At 40.5% G+C, this 21,898-nt stretch overlaps 1 protein-coding gene and 1 pseudogene across 1 annotated transcript; both read right to left on the minus strand.

Moving 5' to 3' along the window:
- Positions 1-1,572: 1,572 nt before the first annotated feature.
- POGLUT3 (protein O-glucosyltransferase 3) lies at positions 1,573-20,962 on the minus strand. The gene is made up of 8 exons (XM_004470858.5): positions 20,734-20,962; positions 15,003-15,200; positions 11,582-11,868; positions 8,684-8,900; positions 7,061-7,257; positions 5,592-5,786; positions 3,782-3,886; positions 1,573-2,369 (listed from the first exon to the last, which is right to left on the minus strand). Exons 1-8 carry the CDS (start codon positions 20,921-20,923, stop codon positions 2,244-2,246), a joined length of 1,515 nt encoding a protein of 504 aa, XP_004470915.1. The 5' UTR covers positions 20,924-20,962; the 3' UTR covers positions 1,573-2,243.
- LOC139437709 (large ribosomal subunit protein uL23-like) lies at positions 16,175-17,895 on the minus strand (annotated as a pseudogene).
- Positions 20,963-21,898: the final 936 nt, after the last annotated feature.

Genomic DNA, 21,898 nt, shown 5'->3' on the forward strand with positions numbered 1-21,898 from the left:
TTAACCCTTATACCCAAAGCACAAGCAACAAAAGAAAAAAAAGATAAATGGGGCCTCCTCGAAATTAAGCACTTTTGCACCTCAAAGGACTTTGTCAAAAGGGTGAAAAGGCAGACAACTCAATGAGAGAAAATATTTGGAAATCTCATCTCCAATAAGGGTTTAATATTCATGATATATAAAGAGATGCTACTACTTAAAAAGATAAACTCCCTGATTAAAAAATGGGCAAAAGACTTGAAAAGACAATTATCCAAAGAGGAAATACAAATGGTGAAAAAAAACACATGAAAAACTGTCCAACATCTCTAGTAATTAGAGAAATGCAAATCAAAGCTATAATGAGATATCATTTCACACCTATTAGAAAGGCCACTATTAAAAAGTTGGAAAACTACAAGTGTTGGAGAGGACGTGGAGAGATAGGAATGCTTATTCATTGTTGATAGAAATATAGAATGGTACAGAAATGTAGAATGGAAGACTGTTTGACAGTTCCTAAGAAGTTATATATATATTTGCCACGTGACCTGGCAATGCCTCTACTGGGTATATGTACCCAGAAGAACTGAGAACTATAACATGAACAGACATCTGCACACTGATGTTCATAGCAGCATTATTCAAGACTGCCAAAAGATGGAAACAGCCCAGGTGTCCATCAACCAATGAATGGATAAACAAACTTTGATGTATACACACAATGGAATATTATGCAGCTGTAGAAGAAATGAAGTTGTGAAGCATATGACAACATGGATGAACCTGGAAGACATTATGTTGAGTGAAGCAAGTCAGACACAAAAGAACAAATATTGTATGATTCCACTATTATGAACTAAATATATTGTGTAAACTCATGGAGTTAACTAGACTATGGGTCACCGGAAAATAGAATGAGGTTAGAGTATGGGAAGTTGAGGTTTAATCTGGGCAGAATTGGTAAAAAGGTTGTTTGTAAATATTTGGAAATGAATAGAAATATTGAAAGCACATCAAGTTTTTTAAACTAATAGTGCTATTATAAGGCTATGACAGTGGTTGAAAGGGAAAGTCTAAGGTCATGTATATTACTAAAGGAAGCTAAAAAATGCAACGCGGGACTGTATAGCATAGCAAAATCTCATGTGAAATATGAATATGGGTATTATTGCCTAAATAAGACTGCTTGTCTTTGAAACTGAAAAAATGTATATTACTGTTATAAGAGGTTAATATCAGGCAAAACTACAACCAAAGAAAACTAGGACAGTAGTATATAGTAATATATTAATAATCTTCCAGTGTTAAAAGAAAAAAAAGGAAATACACTAATGGAAAGAAACTAGATAAGATACTACATATTTCTTGACTCTATTTATATAAAATGTAAGTACAAACAATCTGGATAGACAGAAAAAGAATAGCAGCTGTGAATGACAGGGGAAGCATAGAGAGATTGAGAGGTGATGAATTTTTGTTTTTTGTATTTTATTATTATTATTAGAATAATGAAAATGCTCTAATAATGACTAAATTGATGAATACACAACTATATGATCATACCAAATACCATTGATTGTACACTTTGGATAGATTGTATGCTTTATTAATAGGTATCAATAAAATTGATTTGTTTAAAAAAAGGTACAAGCAGTGCTTTAAAAATATCCCCTTCTCATAATAAGTAAGACACATAAGGATACATATTGTGTGATATCACTTATAAGAGATCTCTAGAAATAAATTCTCAGAGACAGAAAGTAGATTAGAGGTTACTAGGGCATGAATGTGGGGGCAAAAGGGGAGTGTATGTTTGGTGGATATAGAAATAAATTATTAAAATAAAAAAATATATACCCTTCATAGGCTCCAAGCTACTTTTAATAAGAGTCATCCTTATCTTCCTTAAAAATTCTTATCAGACTTTCCACGAGGGGGCTGCTATTACCAAATGCACAGTATTTTCTCTTCACAGTTGGAAGGGAAAGAGGGAACATGAACAAGGGATAAAAATAAGCCAGTAAATTTCATATAAACTAGTTTCATAGAGAGTGCTTTCTATTTTGGCAGGCCTCTCTATCTACTATATCCCCAGTGATTTCTTTTTGGAGATATTTGGTAATACTCGCTCTAATATTGCTATATTCAAGTTATATAAAGGCACCAAGACAATGAGTCCACAGGGTCAAGTCCTCCGTGCTCTTCTCCGCAGCTTAGCTTCCATCTTGCTCTCATATCCAGGCATGTGACACAGGGTGAACTTAAAGCTCTTCTCTTACAGACTTCTTCCTGTGGCACTGGCAGATGGATGTGTTACCATCTGGCTGAGTAACAAGTTCCATTCCATCACGTATTTTGGGTCTGCTGGTCTGGCGCTTGGCGTATTCCTGAAATGTGAGTTTGAAGGCAGCTGAAATATCAGTCCACCCATGGTTCTAGTGAGTCCTCCTACCCCACTGACTTGGCTCACAAGCCATACTTTCCATTTGCTGTGTACCTTCAGATGAAAACCAGAGGTCTGATTTGTTCCAGTCCTGAAACTTCAGGACTAGAGGCAGTAGTGTAATATTTCAAAGTCTAACAAGGACTCTACAATTTCATTTGTGTGCAGGAAGTCTCTGCAAAAGGGGTATTGGGCCAAGTGTTCCCTCTTGAAATAAACAGCCCCTCTCAGCATCTATCCTCCACTTGTTAACAAATACTTAACTTTGTTGACTACTTAGATCAGCAAACAAAGATGATAAGCATCTCAAACTAAAGCTGTTGGCCTCAGCGTTCTCCCCTTGGGTCTGTAGTCACCCACATTTAGAAAATGGCAACAGGCCTGTGAAATGTCCCTCCACACTGGCCATTGAACTGAAATATTCCAATAAATAAACCAGCTCAGTGGTTCAGTATACATTTTACTGTACATTCCCGGTCTTGGCCCAAGCCCAACAAAATGCCATCATGAGTGTAATTAAGCTTTTAGGGAGAGAAACTCTTATTAAAATTGAAGTGAGATTGGCAGAGAGGGCTGTTTCTGGTAAGTGGTGTAATTTATCATATTTCTTTTTCTGTAAGACAGTAGTATCCACAGACGGCTGAGGAAAAATTTTTTTCTGCTTTTGAAAATACATTCAGGTTTAAAAAAAAGCATAATTTCTTAATTTTTTCCTTCCAGGCTAGATTTTACTGAGTAAAACACAAGGTAGTTACTCAGATTCCCAATAATCCTCACATTCCCAATAATCATTTCCACTCCAGGATTCAACCCTAAGGTATTAAAACTATTATAAATATTTTTCATTTGATTATTTTATTTTTTATTATTATTTAATATTATTTAATATTATTTATTATATTTGCTTCCATCCTATACCGTTTCTAAAGGACTCCCAGTTATGATAGCAAACACCTGGGTCTTAAGTTGCTAGATGAAAAAAGCGAACATGGGAGCAGAAAGAGATGTTAATGATCTCTAGCCCAACTCTTTCATTTTCCAGGTGAGGAAAGATGTTCTCTGAGGTCCAGAGGACACCTAAACTAGCAATTCCATAAACCATTCATTAAAAGGTGGCACTGACAAGATGGGAGAAGCTCCTGATCGCCATTTTTAAAAGCTCTAGCATTGTTTTTCCTAATACTGACTGGAGATAAAAATATGGTGGCCACAAAGGGACTTGGCAGTAGTCGTTGCTTTCCACAAGCTGGTACCTCGGCTTCGTGAGAATCCCACATGCTGAAACTCTCAAGAAGCGAGGCAGACCACATGGTCTGAGGTAGCCGGCCCCAAGGAGGGTCGATACTTTGAACTGACCTGCAGCACTTTGTAATAGTAACAGTAAAGCCTGTGTGGCTGTAGCAGATCCCTTGCAGTCAACTGCCCTTCTTTTGCAATCTTCTCGGCTTCTTCATCATTTTCCTGAAAGGTTTAAAAAGAAACAATGAATGCAAACTGCTCCCAAGCTCCAAAAAGAAAGCTAGGGGTCGGTGTGGGGTGAGTCAGGTATGGGAAATAGAATATACTGGAAATATAACTTAATTAGGCTATGGACAAATGGTGGAAGTAACCAAATGTCCATCGAGAGATGAATGGATAAACAAAATGTGGTATATCCATACAATGGAATATTATTCAGCCATAAAAATGAAGTTCTGAAACAGGCTTACAACATGGAATGCTACGTAAAAATAAGCCAGACACAAAATGGAAATATTGTATGATTCCACTTACCTGAAATATCTAGAATAAGTGCAAATTCATAGAGAGACAAAGTATAGTTACGTTACCAGGGACTGGGGTGGGGGTTAGGGGCCAGGAGAAGGAATGAGGATTGCTTAATGAGTAGAGTTTCTCTTTGAGTGAAAATGTTTAGTACTGGAAGGTGGTGATGCTTGCATGACACTGTGAAAGTAACAAATCCCACTGAATTGTACACTTAAAAATGGTTAAAATGGCAAGTTTTGTTTTACAAATGCTATCACAATAAATAAAAAGTATGAGGTGATGGAAATAGACAAAGTACTTTCCTAGACAATTCTGTCAATCATATCTGTTTGAACTCTATTTCCCTTGCCCCATAAACAACCCCCCACTGCAACAACCCACACAGCCTCAGACGTGGCTAGTTAGGTACTTCCCTACTACCCAGGAGCTTGGGGTTCGGCTTCTATCTCCCCATCATCAAATGGCATAAAGGCACTCTCTGTGTGTGTTATTAAAATGCAAACTAGAATGGAATGAATCAGTTTTCATGTTACAACATCTTTTAAAACTCCATTTAAAATTTGAGCCCCCCCCCATTGCTTTATTAGATGGTAGCTATGAAAGAATATAGTGTTGTTGTAGTCAAAAATTCAGTTATTAATACCCTAAGGCTGTTCCTTTAACACCAGGAATAGCCAGTGTTCCTCATTATAATTTTTGAAGATAGCTTATCTTCTACCACAGTGTCTAAAGGAAAAGACATTTGCAAGCCATTCCAACTCTTACAAAGTCCAGTTTTTAAGGGTCACAAAAATGATTCCAGGGCACCCAATTATTTCCATACTGTTGGAAATGTTGCGTGTCAGGAACTTAGAAACAGAATAAAGTCTTAAAAAGGAAAGGTAAATTTTTATATTTTCATAATAAAGCACAATTTTTAAGTTTACTTAAAAAAAAAAGAAATTCTATTTTGTGGGAAAGCTGTGATTCTTGGGATGTTGTACTGCATGCATTTGTTAAGAACATGTGCCTTTTTTCCAACTGGGGAAAAGAAAAAGAGGCCCATAATTGCCTTAAGTATTCTTGAGCATAAGGCCTTTTCTCCTGATCTTTTCAATCTGTAATCTGCGTTTGGTATATTTCTGTCTGCGTGTGTAAGCACAATGATTAATTTAGAAAAATCTAAATTCTGTGTAACACTGGACTTCAAATCTTAAAGAAATCCTCAAAAATATTGATAGAGGGTATACAAAATGACCCTAATGTTGATGCTTCACATATTTCAAGGGAATGGATTTTTCAGAAAATAATATTTCTTCTGACTATTATGTGAACTTAAACTATGCTGTGATGGAACTCATATAAGTAAAATGCATATATTTGTCATTGCCCCAAAAAACTAAAATTGTGGAAAGTGTACCTTGGCCCACTTAACTTTCTCTAGTAAATTACTAAGATTTCTTTTGATTGGAACATAATGTTTCCAAGGCGTCAGTGCCATGTAGAAGTGTTCGTAATATGGAGAGTCCTGCTTCAGAACCAGGCTGTCGCCCAGCATGAGGTATGGGTATCGATAGGCAGCCACGGTTCCATCCACATTCACTTGATACTTGTACTAAAAGATTAAAAACAAAAACAAAAATTTTAACACAGTCGTTTGCTTCTTTTGTGTCGTTCATCAACAGAGAAATACTATATACAAAAGAATTATTTTCCACTGTCCAACTGTAGTGCTTAAAGTTATACATTTATTTCATAACTTACCTTTTCTCTTGGTGTTAAAATCATATATGCAGCCTTTATCTGGTTAATTTTAAAAAATATAATGCATTTAAAGATAAGCTGGTAAATAATTTTTGGAAATAGGAATACCTACTTTGGCAATGTTTACAAAATAGGAAATTCAGATTTCTGTAACCAGGTAGGAAACCTATTTCCAAAAGGTCTATATTTACTAAAGCCAAATACTGATAACCATCTCCACGTTCCCTTATACATGATCTCATTTGTTCCTTAAACCCAGCCTAGGAAACAAGAAGGCATTATCTCCGTCTTACAAGTTCAGAATCCAGGAGGGGAAGGCCTGGAGAGGTTTAGGGACTAAGAAAATCACAGCCAAGGTAATAGTCGTTTTTGTCTTTGTTGGATTAGTAATCTCTGATTTCCGTTTGAAAAGCTTTTTTCATGGGCATAAACCTCATTCAATTAGGGTAATGTGAAGTAGGTGTTATTAACTCATTTTCTTACAAATGAGAAAACTGGTGTTCAGAGAAATTTATAAACCTCTTCTCTGAATCCAAATCCTATGTTCTTTCATTACAACATATTGAGATGAATGGGATATGTTCAGAGACTGAGTAATTAACTTTTCCTTAAATAATTGGTACTGAGGAATTTTCCAACCAGTCAGATTTTGTCCCGCATTCAGCCTGACCTCCTTTGAGCCTAGAGGCATTGACAGGTACTAAGAGGTCCCACACTTTATGGCAGAGGCAAGACTAGGGACCCATCTCTTGAACCCCAATTCCAGCCCCTGCTATATGGAATTCATACTCTTCTTATTTACAAAAGTGGTTTGAGATGTCTTCGTGTAGAAGGTTTATATTCTACGTTTATAACACAAATGCATAAAAGAGGACCAGAGAAATAAATACACCAAAAACTCCAGGTTAATCCTTGTGTTATATTTTGAGCATTAAATTTAGCTCTGAACTATTTAGTAAACAAGATTTTTTTTTAAAGGAAAGCACAATGAGTTTCGTCATTCCCTATATAAGAAGGTATGTGTGAGCTCACAAGACAGAAGAAATGTACTCAAGCCCAGCTATTTGGTAGACTTTCAGCACAATTTTATCACTTCATATTCATACAGGAAACTTAAATGCATACCTTAAAGAAGTCAAAGAAACCTATCAACTTAGCTTTTCCAAGCTCCTTTTCTTTCTCTTGGAAAAAGAAATATCCTGTAATTCCTGCATCTAGTAGCTGTGGATTTTCTTTGGACAGCTGTACCAACTGCAGCCTTTCCTCGCGGCTGTCTCTGCCTCTGAAGAAAGCTTTCTCAGTTTTATTGATCCAGGAAGGCCCTAGAAGTTTGAGGCCATAAAAATTTTTTTGATTATGACATTTTTTTATGACAAGTATAATCTTCTTTAATCTATCATTGTCACGTAAGATGTTAAAGCTCTTTTGTTATCAGATCATCTGCTAAAGTGGACGTCACTTCCAAAACAGTGGGATCAAGTATCAAAGTGCCAAAGAAACTTTTAAAAACAGCCCTTTTATTTGCTGTATCATATAAAAGACCTCTAATTATATCCATTTGTCTACTCATGAGAGTTCACACAAATCAAATATTGGAGTTTTCTGATGTATGGCACGGGGAAATATCCCAAATGATATTGGACAGAGTCCAAAGCAAAAAAGAGACTAATGCAATGACTTGATCCACTCACCAAGGCATTAGCTGCTTCCATCTTTGGTGTTTCAGAATCAAACATGAGCTAGGATTGTGTTGTTAGACAGGGTGACCAGAGAAAACTGTATAAATAAGTTAACAGCCACACATCTTTAAACCTTAGATTGCTCAGAATTCTGAGTATATCAATTTTGAATTCAAGGAGGTTGTTTTCTACAATGCTATTCAAAGAAAATATTAATGTATAAATCAACGATATACATATAATTTGTCTTCTCTTTTGTGGAAAGGAAATTTTTTGGAGGAATTAATTTAAATCAATTTATTACCCTAAAGAGTAAAGTTATCGGTAACAGTGTTCCATGGGATGAATCATAAAACAGAAGTTGGAGAGGTCAATATTTTTACTCTTTTAGCATACTTCTGAGGAATCACTGTTATCAAACAAAAAGTAGGTCAGTTTTCATTTCATATTCTCTTTACATAGTTTACAAAAAAGTCTCTGGTCTCATTTACCAAAGAAGGCAACCGAGCCACAACAAACAGAAATAGAGGCTACAAAGACAAGGCAAGATGTTTTCTGCTCAGGAAGTTTGGTTTTGGTTTTTAAAAGGTGTGCCATCTCATAAATCTAAGGCCATAAAAGAGGGGGAAAGGAGTCCAGATTGTGAAGGATCAAGAGAGGCAAAAAGACGAAAAGAAAGAATCCCTTATAACGGGTTGAAGGTGGGAATATCCACATTATACTGCTTCTCACAATTCTCACATTTGCATATAATTTTATATTTTTCACAGTTCTCTCTCACTTCATCCAGCAATATAAAAGACAGTGGAGTCCGAATTAAGTTAACTGACAACTTTACCAGCTAAGGTAGGTTTGAACACTAATCGCCCAAACGATGTATCTTTAATTTTTGGATTAGAAGAATCCTAAACAAACCACTTCAGAGTTTAGATGGCTGTTTATCTTGGTTAGAAAATAAGAACAACAGCTATTTACATATATTCATTTATTCTCTCTGAATATTCTCCTCACCTTTTTTTTTTAAAACTTCCTTAGCAAGCTTGTTTAAAAAGAATTAACCTTAATTTACCTGTATTTCCCTGAATAGAGAGAAGATCATTAGTAACACCCCTCATTGCTTCAAGTGTGGAGTGGGTGATGTCGTACGTTGGAAGGATAATATCTCTTGAATCCAGAGAGCCACACCATGAAATGATAGGTACAGGGCCAGGAGTTTCATTGACTTTTCGATGTTCCAAGGGCCAATCTCCAACATTTATATAAAATTCTAAATCTGGGAGAAGGACCTATGTAAGCAAAAGTATAAACATCAGTGCTAAGAAGAACTCAATCTTTGGGTTAAATATTACAGTCCCGTGGCTTTTTAAAATATTTCTGATAGAAGTGAACATTTGGAAAAGAAGAAGAGAGAAGAATGCCTCTTGTACATGAGTAATGTCATAAAATCACAGGTGAGGATGGTACAAGGCAAATTCACTTAGCCAGAAGCCAGCAACCTCTATCTAGAGATGGTATTTAAAATTATGTTTCGTAGCAGAGAAGCTAAAATTGTGCAAAGAGGTATAAATGAGTGGCTGCTTTGCTAGCTGCCTAAGCAGGAATCTACAAGCTGAGATCTGATCCCTTGTTTCCCCCAACTGGCCCCCTCTTTGCCATATCTACCTTTGTTTCTGGAATCTGCTGCCCTATTTCCTTTTCCATCTCCATGGTCAATGCCTAGCTCAGGCTCTTATCCATTCTTGCCTAGGTCCCTGCAATAGCTTCCTTATTAGATGTTCTCACAAATTTGAAACACTGCTGTCCTAATTTCTAAAACCCACATTCCAAGTCCCTACACACTTAAAAGAACCCTGAGCCTTTGCGACAAGGTCTGAACTCTTTGGTGGCATTCAAGATTCCACTATCTTTCTCCAGCTTAGCTTTGAGCCTCAACTTCCATCTGCCCACATACCAGTCACCTTTTGTCTACTCTCTGAAAATACTATCCACTTCAATATGTAATTCCCTTCACTTGGAATATCTGCAGATCAAGACCCACTCTGTAATTCGCCCTCCTCAAGCACGTCAACCTTTGGTATCCACCTTCCTCACAGGTCCATCATGTTCTGGTACAATTGTTTGTGTTCACATCCCATCCCCACTTTCAAATAACAAAAACAAGTCCCACTATACCGAGCTGCTCAAAGCCAAGGGTTGAGTCTCATTTAGCTTAGATTTCTTCCCAGCCTCCTGGCTAAGAACGTGGAATAAGAGAGAAAAGTCGGGGGAAGTAAATGTTTACCCTCTTGCTTCCCTGCTGGCACTTATAAACTCATTAATAAACTCAGCCTCAGAAGTCCTCACTATAGAGTAGAGTTCCTCATTGTTGGCGCTATTGGCATTTGGGGCTGGATAATTCTTTGCTGTGGGGGGACTATCCTGTGCATTGCATGGTGTTAGCAGCAGCCGTCCCCTCCCACTGGCTATTAGTAACAATCCCCCAGCTGTGACAACCAAAAATGTCTCCAGACATTACCACATGTCCCAAGGGGCAAAGTCACTGACGGCTGAGAACCACAGCCATCAGGCAGCAACATTACCTGAGTACAATACACAGGGAGTCTGCAGGTGGAGGGACGGGGTGGTAGCCCAGGAGGACAGCACCATCTTTAGGACCCGGTGCTTTGGTTGGCTCTTCGGCTCAGGCTGTGTGGGGGTGGGGGGTGGCAGTTGCTATTTAAAATAAGTGACTGCAGCTGCCCACTGCGCATACTTGGGAAGCTGTATCCCATGTGTCAGGAAAGCTGGCTTTCGGTTTAGAAGACCACCTCGATGGGTCCCACCTTTCACCCCGAGCGGTCAGGAAGAAGGAAGAAGAGGAAGTTTCAGAGGAATTTCGTTTTACAAATGTGGAAAGGGGGGCTGAAAGTGTAGGGTGGGGCAGGGGGAAAGTTGGGGAGATGTGAGGACATTTTCTGAAAGACAGGGGTCCAACCATGTGGTGAGGGACCTAGAGCTGAAGATCAAGGACAATCAGTGAGAAATTTCCTGGGGCAAGGATGCCTGAGAGCTTGGGTAGAACAGGGATGTCTGTTTTTAAACATTAGTTTTTTGTTCGTTTGTTCTTACCATCCCATGGTACAAAATAACCTCTCCCAGCTACCTCAACCTCCAACAATACCTTCCATGCACATTGTCATCTAGAGGAGTTTTATGGATTGAATTATTTCCCCATGAATACACATTCAAGTCCTAACCCATACTCCTGTGGATGTGGACTCGTTTGTAAAAAGGATCTTTGAAGCTTCAGATGAGGGCAAACTGAATCAGACCAGAGTCCTTAAAAGAACTATTTGGTCATGGTGGTAGGTGTGAGGAGGGGCTGGGAGGAGGCAAGCGACCATGTGACCGAGGTGCCAGAACACTGCAGATTTCAGGGAAAGCATGGCCTGCTGATGCCTTGATTTTGTACTTCTATCTTCCAAAAGTGAGACAATAAATTCCTACTGTTTAAGTCAGCCAGCCTGTGGTATTTGTTGTAACAGCCCTGGCAAACTAAGACAAAACGCTTGAGACACAACAAGAAAACTGCATTCTAAGTCATTTTGAGGTAAAGAGAGGAGAAAAACTGCAGAAGGTGAATTCTGAATGGGAGGAGTGTTTGGCAGGAACGGAGAATTTCAAGAAGTAACCGTGAGGCCAAAAGCCTATGAGAGTTCACAGAAATCTTGGAAACATTCTGTCTAGCTTATTTACTTGGGATGGGGGCTCATGCCATTCAATTTAAATATTAAAGGAAAGAGAGATCCAAAAAAGTCGAGGACTTAGGAATTCTCAGGCGGTAGACATCTAGGTTGTGCATTTCCAAGTCTGGAGTCCATTTTCATCCATTGACATTATTATTTTATGCATTTTTCTAAGCATTTAAATGTTACAATTAAATAGTTTAATTATATGGTTTTTGGAACCAAACAATCCATTCCCATACCTTTCTTGCCAGTGAGAGCAAAATCTCATCAGAGAACATCTTGAAGTCTGTGTACTTCCCTAAAGATCTCCGGTAGATGCGGTTATTGAGGATCGTGTAATGAACAATGGCACCTCTCTCATCCCCAAACCTTTTTGGGACTTCACTTAGCATCTGCTGCAGATTGATGCTGGGGAAGGAAGCAAAATCTTTCGCAATCTGCGGTTCCTTGGTTGGACAAGAAAGAGTTTTCTGCCAGGCCTGAGGATCCTCTTCTGGGCATGTACAGTCCTCATGGTACACGGGGCCTAGGGAAGGGAAACGTAGAACGCCAGGCTCCATTAGCAAGCACCACAGCACAGGGAGTTGTTTCTGCCCCGATAAGGATACAGGAGGGCTTCCTGATGAATTCCAAGATTTTCCAGAAGGAACAATCTGTCATAGACAAATCAGTGCTGCAAGTAATTAAGTCAGAATCCTATGCTTCTACTTCTACTTCCCTTTTCCTACCACCCTGGACAACCTAGATGAGCATATACACTCTCCCAGTCTATCCAAGTCTCAATGAATAAGCTTACTGGTTCATTTATAGTGAGGTATAAATGGCAGATGAATATAAAACAACTTACCTTTTAAGAAGGAAAGAAGGAACATACTAGTTTTAAGGCACTATTAGGTAGTGGGGTAGTGATTTTTTAAGACAGGGTGGGGTCTCTCCCTCTCTGCCCCTAAAAATCGCCTCCATTGGCACTTCTCAAAGAGGAAGTACGGAAGCAAGGGGAGTCTGGCAGTGTAATTTTAAGTGGCCAGTAAGCATAAAATGTATCTGAAGAGTTATGTTAAAAAGTTCATGTGAATTCTATATCTTATTCCAAAATATGTCCATATTTATTTCAATATAAAAACTATTTTTTAAAATGATTTAATTTCCTTGAGGATTCCCGCTTCTAACCAACATGAGTAACATGGACTGGATTTACCATCTCACCTGACACAACCAGGAACAGGCAAAATATGGGAAACATCAGTTTTTAAGACACTGGACTTCAGGCAATGAAAGATAGGGGGTCTGAGATATGAGAAAAACAAGTGAGATGAGCCCTATAATTCCCCCAATTTATCACCAAAGAGAGTTTCCAGGTCGTGACACAGGGTGGGAGAATCTAGGCAGAGCCTGGCATTCATTCTTACTGAGTGGAACAGACACTGATGAGAGTCCAGGGAGACGAAGGCAACTGGAGTTTGTAGGTCAGAGGACCTAAGAGGAGAGAGCTGTACAGAAAGAGAAAACCAGAGATCTGCGGAAGATTTCAGTAGATCAGCACCTAAGTATGAGGAAATTATCCAAGGCCAGGGAAAGAACTATCCGAAAGGATTAGAGGGAGCAGTATTCACCATTCACACAGGGCTAAGAACAGTGCCTATTCACATCTGTCAGCCTGGAAAAAACCATAGTTTGTGGGGCATTGGGTAGAGAATGCAGAAGAGTATTGCCTCAGTAATGGGGAATAATTAGCCCAAAAGGAAACATGACTCTGATCCTGCCTAATAAACCATAAGAGCAAAACTTGAAAGGATCAGATGATTTCCAATAAGTTACTATATCCCAGAAAAAAATCTCAAGATGAAAATGCATCAAGAGATGAAAAATATAACATATTAATGACAAACCGGACATTTAGAAGAAAAAATTAATGAACTTGAAGGCGCAGCAATAGAAACAACACAAAGTAAAACACATAGAAAAAAAAACAATTGAAAAAATGGAAAGAGCGCTGGGAGAACTTCAAGACCAATATATGGGTAATTGAAACCCTTTAAGGGTGAGGGGTCTGGAATAGGAAAAATATTTAAATAAAAGCCAGAATTTCCCCAAATTTGATGAAAATACTAAATCCAAAGATCCAAGAAGTTCCACAAACTGTGAGCACAAGAAAAATGAAAAAAATTAAACCAAGGCACATACCAATTAAACTGTGCAAAACCAATGACAAAGAGCAAGCCTTAAAAAGCATTACAAAGGAACAAATATAAGAAAGGAACAGATTTATTTTTGGATACAATGCAAGCAAGAAGACAGTGGAGTGATATCTTTGAAGTACTAAAAGAAAAAACTGTCAACCTATAATTCTATTCCTAGCAAAAATGTCTTTCAAAATAAAGATGAAACAAAGACTTTCAAATGTTGAAAAGCTACATGAATTCATTTGCATACTTTAAAAAAGTAAAAAAAAATGTGAAAGGAAATCCTTCAGCAGAAGGGATGTGTTTCTAGATGGCAATATAGACCTACGCAGAAAATAAAGAGTACTGGAAATGGTAACTACATGGGTAAATACAAAATATTTTTTCCTTATCATTTAAATCTCTTTAAATTACTTAGTCTTTTCCCTTAAAATTTCAAGTAAAATTGAGCTGTAAGAGGTATGTATACCATGTTTATGCGGTACACAAGCTTTGGAGGTTATTATAACCTACTCTAAAAGGTGTGGGACCTACACACAAGGCTGGCTTTTTTTCTAGCTCTATTAAGGGAGTCTCAGTGATTTTATCAATAACAGACTTTGGTATTGCCAAACACTTACCAAAAAGGAGTTGGAGTACTGGTCTACTAAGGGAAGGAAATCATTACTTGAAACAGATTATCCTCAAACTCTGAAAGTAACTGTTTTCTCTCTGAAGTGCAACTAACACCAAATTTTAAAAAAATCTGGAATAGCCATCAAAACCCAAACCGCCTGGTCACCCCTGGGTTCTGAAACAATTACATAGCTTTGGTTTAAGCTTGGTTTAGCTTTCTTCCCAGACTATGACCTCCAGTTCTATTTTCTTACTGTGCAGTTGTACATGGCTAAGAATTTAAGGGCCCACATTACCTAAAAAATACATGCTGCCGTAAATAATTTAAAGGAACACCAGAAAGCATGACTCAGTGCTTCTAAAATCCATGCGAGCCACAGCACACCCAGAAAGTTGCACCATAGAGAGATTGAGACAACTATGGTGGCAGTACCTGTCTTGCCATTCCTTTGCTTGCTTCCTAACCACAACAGGATTATGTGTGTAAAGTTTTACATGTGATGGCAAGAATAATGGCTGATCCAAAAATTGTAGGTTCTCCTACCAAATAGGGAACTTTTGTAAATGGTAGTGGTAAAATCACTGGGAAGGGACTCTATTCTGTTCATTTCTGGAACCACGGTTCTAAAAGTTGACCCATTGTACTATTTTACTATGGTACTCTATGTCATTGATATTTGATCTGGAAAAAGACTTCTACCATTTCTCTGGGGATCTTGGCTCAGTTCAGTGCCCCTCCCCCTTTTGATGGCAAGAGCTCCAGATCTAGAAGTTATATGTTATTAATTTATCTATTTTGATAGTGTTATAGGAATTTCCAGTTTAAACAGAGAGGATTCTGGATTATATAATAATCACTTACCTTTCAAAATATAGGGAGACTGAGCCACATGTTCATCACCATAAAGGACTTCTATCCTCAGTCCTTCCTTGACACTTTCATACATTCTATATCTTATCAAAAATGTTCCATCATTCCTGTCCAAAGGTTTAGGGACATGAATCCGGACTATTTCTTTAGGTGAAAGAGATTTGATTACTACTTTGAAGAGTGTTGCACCTGAAATAAAAATATATGTAAATAACTCTACCACTTCATGGTCATTTTGCAACAATTACTGGATAGGTGTGTCTACATAGAAGTTACTTTTTTCTGTAGCATCAGTGTAAACAAAATCATTTTCGCTTAGAAGATTCTTGAGGCCAGGAATTATGTTTGGTTTGTGTCTACAAATCATGGGTCTGACTCAATATTTGATCTATTAGTTGGTCAATAAGGCTGACTGAATGATCAAAATCAATTCATGAAAACAGCAAGAAAAATTAATTTTTTATCTAGTTGATCTTTTTCCCTTTTGGTAGGATAAAGCCCAACTATCCCAGGTAGTTAAAAATCCATAAACTCTAGAGTAACAAACCTCTAAGGTAATTCAACTTTCTCCTTGTAAAATACATGACAGCTTTCCTTACAAACCATTTCAGTATCTTAATAACCCTCATTTCTGAGAAAATTTCCCTTTTTTTAGCCCAAGTTTCAAGCTATACTTCTATAAGCCCATTTTCTTAGCGCTTACAGCTAGTTACCAGATTATGCACAAAAATGTACACTCTCTCTCACACACAGCTTTGTAAATACTAATTTCTTTCTCTGAGCCTGTTTCCTAAGCTTGAAATGAAATAGTTATATTAAGATGACCTATCATCTCTTCCAACTCCAAAATTCTTGCGTTTTCCATTGTAGGATAAATATTGCCTACTCCACAAAATTTCTCTTCTCTAGCTGCAGTATATTAGCTGACTTATCTAGGCTTTGAAATAATACTGTTGTGATTACTCTTATGTGGCCCAAGAATAAACTTCTAGACCCTCTTTCTTCAGAGAATACATTAGATACACCAATTGGTCAAATTCTCAGGTTTAAGAACAAAGAGCAGTTAACAAACAAGAACAGTTAATCACCTTGTCACAGGGAAATGTTAAAGAAGTGGTTAATCCTCTGAAATCCACGGTCTTAGTAAACTGTAAATTGTGATCAAAGTTGTCTTTAAGAACCTAAGTCACTCTACACCTTCTTTCCTTTTTTTTTTTTTTTATGGTCACAAAACTTAATATATTTAGAATTAGCCAGCTGGACTTAGTTTAGATGATCCCAATTTTGTTGGCAACATCCAAAGCATCATAGTCAGGAGCCAGTCAAACATATGCCCTCTTCTCTCCATCAGGCCTGATCAGGGTGTTGACCTTGGCCACATCAATGTCATAGAGCTCCTTCACAGCTTGCTTGATCTGGTGCTTGTTGGCCTTGACATCCACAATGAACACGAGTGTGTCGTTGTCTTCCATCTTCTTCATGGCTGACTCAGTGGTCAGGGGGAACTTGATGATGGCATAGTGGTCAAGCTTGTTTCTCCTGGGGGCGCTTTTCCGAGGATATTTGGGCTGTCTCCTGAGACGCAGGGTCTTAGGCCGCCGGAAAGTGGGTGACGTGAGGATCTTTTTTTTTTTGTGGCTGTGGTCGCCTTTCAGTGCTGCTCTTGGCTTTCAAAACTTTTGCTTTGGCTTCGGTTTTGGGAGGGGCAGGCGCTTCCTTCTTCGCTTTTGGCGCTATCTTTGTGAAAAGAGTACACCTTTCCTTGACATTCTTTCCTCACCCCAAGCTGCTTGTTTCTGTGTACATGTGTGAGTTTCTCATTCTTTCTTCCTTCATGTCTCCTCCTTTCATCTTATAGCTATCATATTATGAAGTTAAGCATAATTTAATATATATTTCTTAAAATTACTGAAAAGTTGTGTTGCCTGTTCACAGTTTCTAAATCCACTGAGTATAAGTGAACTTTCTTTTGATGGTCAAAAGTTTTATTTTTCCTAGTGGGGTCAGAAGAAATGTTTCTCAGCCTCTGCAATTTAGTAATAGTAATGTAGTATCAGACATCTTGTTATTATTAAATAATTAGATACCAAAAACATACATTTAGGATCCTTGACATAAGTGTGATAAAATTATGAAAGAAATCTGCTAAAATAAATGAAATATAATAAACGGGATATTGTAAAATAAGAAATGGTAATGATTTACTGTAAAATTACTTAAATGTTGGCCAAGTACCTGACATCTTAAATGAAATACATAATGTATTGCTTGGCAGCATTTCCCAGTTGGTTTCAGAAAGGCAAAGTAGTGTGGTAAACTGAAAATCAGGATAGCAGAGGCTAATCCCATAAAGATAAAATGAGAAGAGTATACTTTCAAAGTGCTTCAAATGAGGGAATACAAATTCCAATTTGTCCCAGGGCTAACTATAGAACAGAACTGAAGCTCACTTGAGTCTTTCTAATTCCATGAATGCAAACTCCTTTAAGAAAAATCACTAATTAGATGGTAGTGCAGTGACTAAAGGCAAGAGGAGGTTGGTAGTTATCAGAGTCTTAGATCATCAGAATCAGAAATCTTGAATATTTTTTATTTGGAAAGAAATTAAAAGCCTTCTTCTTTTTTAAAAAATTCACTTAGCACCTATTATGTGCCAGTCCCTGGGCTTGATTTTCACATGTATTTTATATCTCATTTATTCCCTACAACAACTTAAGATCTAGGTACTTGTCACCCCCATTTTACATATCAGGAAATCAAGTCCAAGTTAAGTAACTTGCCCAAGGTCACATACACAATGAGCAGCAGAGTCAATATCTGAACACAGCTGGAAACCATATCCTTTCAAATGCAACTCAGAGGTCTTACTGGTGTTCAGGTACATGCTACACTGCTCACTGGGAGTGATAATTCATAAACCAATCTTGGTAAGTGACTTTAAGACAGAACTTAAGAACAACTTTCCACTTTTTCAAATTTTTTTTGGATGGGATAAAATTTTGGAACTTGCAAATGAATGACAAGTGGCAAAAAAAATGTGAGAAACTGATCAAGGCCATAGGGAAGCTTTTTAAATGGAAGTCCAGGGGCTGAAAAGGAAAGGAGAATACAAGAGAAAGAAAGTGAGGTTGTAAAGAGTTGGCGTAAGGATTTAGGCTTGCTTTTTAAAAATGACTTTTTCTGAATTACAAAAATATTATGATTATATGGTAGAAAAATTTGGGGGGAAAAAGAATGAAAAACATTTTTATGGCATAATAGTTATTTGTAGAGGTTCAACCAGAATCTGTCCTTATTAACAGAATACAATTGGAGACACTGGTTATATAACCAAAGCTTTGACTGGCATGTCATGTTTCAGAATGATGCTCATTAAATCATTCCAGCACATGAAAGTACTGTACTTCATTTAGAAACTACCTTATGATTGGCTATTTAGAGTTGCTGTAATAAATAATTATAAGGCTTTGAGAATATCCTTGCATATAAATCTTTGACCACATTCTGATTATTTACTCAGGAAAGATTCCTAGAACTCAGTGTATGCTCCTGTGAGCAGAGGATGACGGTCACTGTTTGAAAGTATCTTATTATTGCTCCCTTATGAACTTTGAGGACTACCACTTTAAAAAAAAATCTTTGCCAGTATTTTCATACAAAAATGGTATTTTATTTCCATTTCTGTATTAGGAGTAAGGTTATCAATATTTCATGTTGGATCACATAATTTTCTTTTTCGTGTATAAATGAATTTTTCCTTAATTTCCCATCTTATTTCCTTTCTAAAGTAAACCCAGTATAATAATGTAAAAAAAAAGAAAGAAAGAAAAAGAAAAGCACAAAGAAGCAAATACACCCTGTAGTATTTGAATTCTGAATCTAGGTCTAACAATCTTTTCTTCTGATCCTCCAGGCAATGAAAAGCCTTTCTGAGACTAAACAAAGTAAAGCCATAGTTTTGAAGAATAAGCCACCTGGAAACACAGATAAAACTGCCCTTCTATTAAAACACTTAATAGACACTGTAAACCATTTCTGGTTTCAAGTCATGTGTAACTTGGAATTTAACTGCGGATCTTAAACTTACATCCAGGACTGACAGACCGTGGCCAGTCCAGTTTGCAGCCTGTTTTTGTAAGGTCTGTTAGCTAAGAATGGTTTTCACATTTTTAAATGGTTGAAAAAAAAAATCAGAATATTTTGTGACACATGAAAATTACATGAAATTCAAATTTCAGTGTCCATAAGTAAAGTTTTACACGTCCATTCGCTTATGTACTGTCTAGGGCAACAAGACAGAGTTGTAATTGTTACAGAGCCTGTATTTACTATCTGCCCTTTCAACGAAAGAGTTTGCCAAACCCTGAGTACACTCACCAGTTCCTGTCGGTAGAAACAGAATTACTCTACGCTAACAGCATATAGAGTGTATGAAGCCAGTTGTCTAAGACCTTAGGGTTTACTTGGTAGACAGTAATCGAAGTGAGCACAAAGTCACCCAAATTTAGAACTGGTGTTCTGAGTCAGATGCGGAGCACAAGCTCCAGAGACCAAGGAAGAGGCGGGCTCTCCTTTGCCTTCTGGCCACCCTCCTCCAAGTCCCCTCGGCCCTGCGTCCTTCCAGGACTTCCTCTCCACCACCTCGCTCTCCGATGCCTGCGCCTGCTGGTCTCCAACCTGCACGCCTGCCTAGGAAAGCCCCACGTCCTACCGATCTCAGCCCCCCAGATTCTCCTCGCCAGGCTCGCGGGGTCCTCCTCTGCGTTCCGCCCGCGCTCTGCACAGGCCTCGCCTGCAGCAGGTCCCGAGCTCGGTGGCTGCGCACCTGCGCGCGTCTTCCCAAGGGCCGGTCACCTCCTCGACGGGCTGCCTTTTCACCGACATCCCCAGCGGAGTACCAAACACAGAAGCAGACAGCCAATAAATATTCGTCGAATGAAGGAAGTTTGAAAAATATCACTAAATCGCGTTTGGCTCCCCAGTGCTCTGCCTAATCGCCCCCCTTCCATCCCCCAAAGCGGGGCCCGTTTTCGGCAGCGGGGCGCAGTTCCCAGGCCAGGCACAAGGCACCGGGTTATTCCGATGATCTCTTCTGATGAAGCAGTGAGAGCTGGCTGGGGCCCTACACGTCGACGTAAATTAGTGAATCCCGACCCGCAACCCCTGGAAACCAGCTGGACAGGTTGGAAGGGGCTGCGAGCCAGGATGAGGCCCTGGGAGGACGGGAAAGAAGGGGTACAGGTCAGGATGCATCCTCAGGGGCGTAAAAACCCACCGATTCCTGGTGAGTGTCCCTAAACCTTGTCATCTGTTCTCAAGAACTCAACTCTCCGAGAAGAAAGTAACATCTAGCCTGCCCCGCCATCAGCTCGGCGCGGGCGTTGGCTGTCTCGCCCCAACACTCTTGGGCTGGATGACTCATGCCCGCGCGGCGCTCCCTGCAAGCTGGAACAGTTCCTGCGACAAAGTCGGGGTGGAAGGACCTCCCCAGCAGCCGCGGTTAACCCGCCGGGCGCCGCCTGCCCGCCCCATGAAACGCGGAAGGGCCCGCGGAGGTCGCGCAGTCATTCAACAAACCTTCCTCGCGCCCTCCCTGGGGGGAAGGGGTGCCGAGGGGGTATTGAGGTCGGAACGGGCGCCCCACCCGCCGGGAAGGCCACCACGCGGGCCGCGGGCGGGTCCCCGGGCGGCGGGGCGCGGGAGGCCGGCGGCTGAACGCTACCTGGGGGCGAGCGCGTGAGGTTGCGGCCTTCGGCGTCCACGGCCTGCAGGTAGAAATAGCGCACGGGCAGCACGACGCCCGCCCGCAGCCCCGGGCCCCACGCGCGGCTCCGCGGCGCGCTGAGCGGGGTCCCCGCGGCCACGAGCGCGGCCAGCGGCAGCGCCAGCAGGGCCGGGGGCGGGCGGCGCATGTCGCCGGGGCGCGGCGGCCCGGCTCGGCGGCGGGAGGCGCGGGCGCGGGGCGGGAGCGCGGGCGCGCGGGGACCGCCCGCCGGGCGCACGGCCGCGGGCCGCGGAGGCCACGCCCCTGCCCCCGGGCGGGGTGACCCAGCCTGGGCGGAGTCCGCGTCCAGGGCCGCGGTGGCCTCCCGCACGCCCCCGCACGCCGCGCGGGTCGCTTGGCTTTGTCAGTCCCTTCGGGAGACCTTTTCAAAGGGACGCGCGCCCAGCGGCCGTTCCTTGGGGACACGAGAAGGGGCCTTGCCGCCAGCTGCGCGGTGCTTAGGAAAATGCCTTTGGCCAAGGAGTTTCACTGGGGTCACAAGGTGCAGAGCCAATGTCACCCGGCCCCAAACCACACACACAGACACCAGCTCCTGCGGCCCTCTGTTCTCACCCGTGTACCCGAAGAGTGAACAAATGAAGAGGATGACCGACACATTAGACAGATGTCTTTAAAATTAGCCGAGAGGTGAATCTCTGAAAGGACTGTCGCCGGCGACACCGACTTCACCCTTCCTGTGGCCATGCCCAGCTAAAGACCTGCCACTGTGATGATGCTGCGGCGGCGCTGACCTCGGTAGAGGGGCATTTCTTGGAAGGGGTGACCCCTCTCCCTTCCTCGGTTTGCTGTCCCTGTGAAAAACCTCGTGGCTGACCTTGGCTTTCAGTCTCCCCCTCTCCCGCAAGCCTTGATCGCCGGTGACGGTTGTAACTTTGTAACTCGCCCGGGCAGTCCCCGCCCCCGGCCTGGCCCAGCCCCCTAGGGTTTTATTAATCAAAGAAGCTGTGCAGGCGCCACCCCAGTTACTCGTTAGCACCCCGGTGTTGGAAAATACTAGAACTCCTGCCAGTCCCTGAGGCCTCCTGTGCTCCTTTCCTTGCACAACCAAATACCCTTTTTCTCTCCGTGAAACCCCAGGGGCCTCGGGAATTGCCTTTAAAGA

This window comes from Dasypus novemcinctus, chromosome 27 (assembly GCF_030445035.2).
Source record: "Dasypus novemcinctus isolate mDasNov1 chromosome 27, mDasNov1.1.hap2, whole genome shotgun sequence".
Classification (NCBI taxonomy): Eukaryota; Metazoa; Chordata; class Mammalia; order Cingulata; family Dasypodidae; genus Dasypus; species Dasypus novemcinctus.